At 39.5% G+C, this 3,583-nt stretch overlaps 1 protein-coding gene across 1 annotated transcript; it reads left to right on the forward strand.

Moving 5' to 3' along the window:
- On the forward strand, positions 1-956 carry LOC102887178 (olfactory receptor 8B4). Its single transcript, XM_006915225.1, has one exon. It carries the CDS (start codon positions 16-18, stop codon positions 943-945), a length of 930 nt encoding a protein of 309 aa, XP_006915287.1. The 5' UTR covers positions 1-15; the 3' UTR covers positions 946-956.
- The last annotated feature ends 2,627 nt before the right edge of the window (positions 957-3,583 follow it).

Genomic DNA, 3,583 nt, shown 5'->3' on the forward strand with positions numbered 1-3,583 from the left:
GTTCCCCAGAAGACAATGAGCCTGCGAAACAGCTCATCTGTGACTGCGTTTATCCTTATGAAATTATCGGAACAATCAGAACTCCAGCTCCCCCTCCTCCTCCTGTTCTTAGGAATCTATATGTTTACTGTGGTGGGCAACTTGGGCTTGATCACCTTAATTGGGCTGAATTCTAGCCTTCAAACTCCAATGTACTTTTTCCTTTTCAACTTGTCTTTTATAGATCTCTGTTATTCTTCTGTCTTTACCCCAAAAATGCTGAATAATTTCGTGTCAGAAAATATCATCTCTTATGTGGGATGCATGACTCAACTATTTTTCTTCTGCTTCTTTGTCAATTCTGAGTGCTATGTGCTGGTATCAATGGCCTATGATCGCTATGTGGCTATCTGTAACCCTCTGCTATACATGGTCACCATGTCCCCCCAGGTCTGTTCTCTGCTGGTGTTTGGTTCATACATGGCAGGGTTTGCTGGGGCTATGGCCCACACAGGAAGCATGCTGAGACTGACCTTCTGTGATTCCAACATCATTGACCATTATTTGTGTGAAGTTCTCCCCCTCTTACAGCTCTCCTGCACCAGCACCCGTGTCAATGAGCTGATGTTTTTTATTGTTGTTGGAGTGGTCATCACAACATCCAGTATCAGCATCTTCATCTCTTATGCTTTGATTCTCTCCACTATCCTCCGTATTCCTTCTGCTGAGGGCAGGTCCAAAGCCTTTAGCACATGTGGTTCCCACATAATTGCTGTTGCTCTGTTTTTTGGGTCAGGGGCATTCACCTATTTAACAACCTCTTTTCCTGGGTCTATGAACCAGGGTAAATATATCTCAGTCTTCTACACCAACGTTGTCCCCATGCTTAACCCTTTGATCTACAGTTTGAGGAATAAGGATGTTAAACTTGCCCTGGGTTTAACCCTGAAAAGAGTACTTTTCTGATGGTTCTGTTTATATCAGTTAACTACTGGAAAGTATCATAGTTTCTTTTTATCTACAGGTGGGAGAAGTTTCATATTTTTTCTCAAGCGGAGTCTTCTCTCCACTTTAAAAAATTGTAAGTCTCTTGCTTATACTCTTCTAGAAGATTATACTATTTTGTACTACTTAAATTGGTTCATTACATGCAATTTAACATCTATTACATGCCTATTGTTTACTGATCTCTATAGTAGGTCCAAGAGATGAATAAGATGAGGCCGCATGCCTTTCATCTTTTTTTTTGGGGGGGGGGGTAGGCTAAATGGGTTTGTCCAAGTGACATTTCTGGCTAGGAGATGGGGCAGGTGGTGGTATGAGGGTCCAGGAGAGTGAATTTAACTTTTCTTTAGTTATGGAAGGGAGCATCCTTACCAAAGTCCAAATGTAGATACCTTGAGCCATGGATAAGATAGTCTCCCAATTCCTGGAAAGATCGCTTGGTCAGGAAGATCATAAATCGTCTCTTTTCCTATACATACATAAACATGCAAGAGAAGACCTCACCTAAGAGATCTTTACATGGTCTGAAAAGTAAAGACAGATCAAAACTAAAATATTTCATTTCCAAGTTTCAGAAATCGTAAGCCTTGGGATAGTAACCATTGGGTAGGCGGTCTGGTAATTGGGCCAATTTCTTGGGCTCTGGATGCTAAGGCTGAAAGCAAAAGAAGAGCAAAGGAGAAACTCCATGGATGTTCATGATTATGTTAACTGCTACCTCTAACCTGCCCTGGAGATACTGTGTACATTATAGGACATTTAGGAAAATTCTTGCATTGTTAAAGTAGATTTAGAATTGACTGCCTCTAAGAATGTATGTATGTGTATGTGTGTATTACAATTAGCTATTAAAGAATCAGGAAATCAGAAGAATCATATTACACTTCCATTTTCAGGGAGACTTGAAAGAGATCCAGATTTCGAGTGCCATGGACCATTCTGTACACTCTGCTGCAGATGCTGCTATTCTATAGTGGATAGCTCGGATTTTAAGGAATACACCCTCATAAACTATTTTGAGCATAGGCAGGAAGGTGAACCTAGGGCCAACCCAATCCATGTGAAGAGATAGGGGTGGAGACTCATGTGGTCAGAATGGGGTACTCTCTGAGCAGAGCCTAGAACTCAGGGTACACTTGAGGAGACCCTCTGTGAAGAGTATTTGGTACTTTTCTTTTGGATATGGGGAGAGTCATATAAAATACCAGGTCTATATATTTTGCTTTTGCTTATATTTCTCTAATCTTTCATAAAATTGGATAGTTGTAAAGAGTGTGTTGGTACAAGAAATAAGAAAGAGAAATAAGGTCTTCCTCACGTTTTCTGTTCTGATGGCATGCATGTGGAAGTAGCAACATCATACTAAGAAGAAAGGTAATTCAAGAGTTCCAGGTCATGGCCAGAAGCAAGACATACAAAGATAGAGCTGATAGCAGCCAGAGAAGCACTTGCAGCATGGGACTGACTAAGATGGAGACGTAAGACAAACTTCATTTTATCCAAATATGCTAAAAGGAGGAGATCTGTGAAGAAGGTGGAAAAATCTGATACTTGGATTATGCCTAGGTTATGATAATGATATGTAACATTTACTGAGCATATAGCATAAGTTTGGGCACTGTTTGAGGTGCCTTACATATATTAACTGTGTTGGAATTATGTTAATACTGTAATGAACCACAGCTAGTCAGTTCTCTGGCCTACCTGAACTCTACCCTCCAGAGGTCTGTCTGTGTCTAGGCACTGAGAATCTTGGAATATTAGGAGTGAGTCAAGAATGAGGAAGGATAAGAGTAAATATACTTTGATACAGATAAAGAAAAAAACAATTCCGTTGGTATAAATGAGTAGGAACAAGAAATAAATCAGAACTAGGAAAGAATAATTATGAAATAAATGCATTAAAGCCTAAGAATAACTTTCCTTATATTCATTTCATGTTGTTTTTTGGGTGAGTAAAGGTGAAAGCATAAATTTGACTTAATGAAACACTGGCTGGGATCTTTTGAAAAGCAGTCCCTTTGTCACTGAGGACCTGAAATGACAAAAACTCAGAGATAACTTTTCTTGGTTCTTACAACAGCCAGATAAGAGTCATTTATTTCCCTGACAGAAAAGGCAACATTTTGTAAATTCCAAAGATCTTCACCTCTCTCACAGACCAAGGACAGGTCATTTTACATATCCTACATATCCTTTTAGGCTGATGTTGAGGAATTGCTGGTTCTCAGTGGTCAACAAATAGGAACAGGTTTGGGGACATCTGCTTTATAGTAGCTAAGAGACATGAATTGACACTCTGTGTCAAATGTCCTAACGTGAATCCCTCTGCCACAATACTACATTCTATCGCTTCATGACATCATGACATTTTCAGCAAAGGAATTTTTTTCTTTAGGAAGCATTCTTATTGTTAGGATTCCTCTAGGTTCATTCCTTGGTCTACTTCTCTTCTTTGTTCTTCTTGAGGCCTCTTCCAGGTGCTGTGGCTTCAACAACCATGGTGACTCCTAAATGCACAATTCTGGTCTTCATCTATGGCCATAATCCATAATCAGTTGTAAATTAGAAATATACAAGTATTATCAACATTGATGTC

This window comes from Pteropus alecto, unplaced genomic scaffold (genome assembly GCF_000325575.1).
Source record: "Pteropus alecto unplaced genomic scaffold, ASM32557v1 scaffold135, whole genome shotgun sequence".
Lineage (NCBI taxonomy): Eukaryota > Metazoa > Chordata > Mammalia > Chiroptera > Pteropodidae > Pteropus > Pteropus alecto.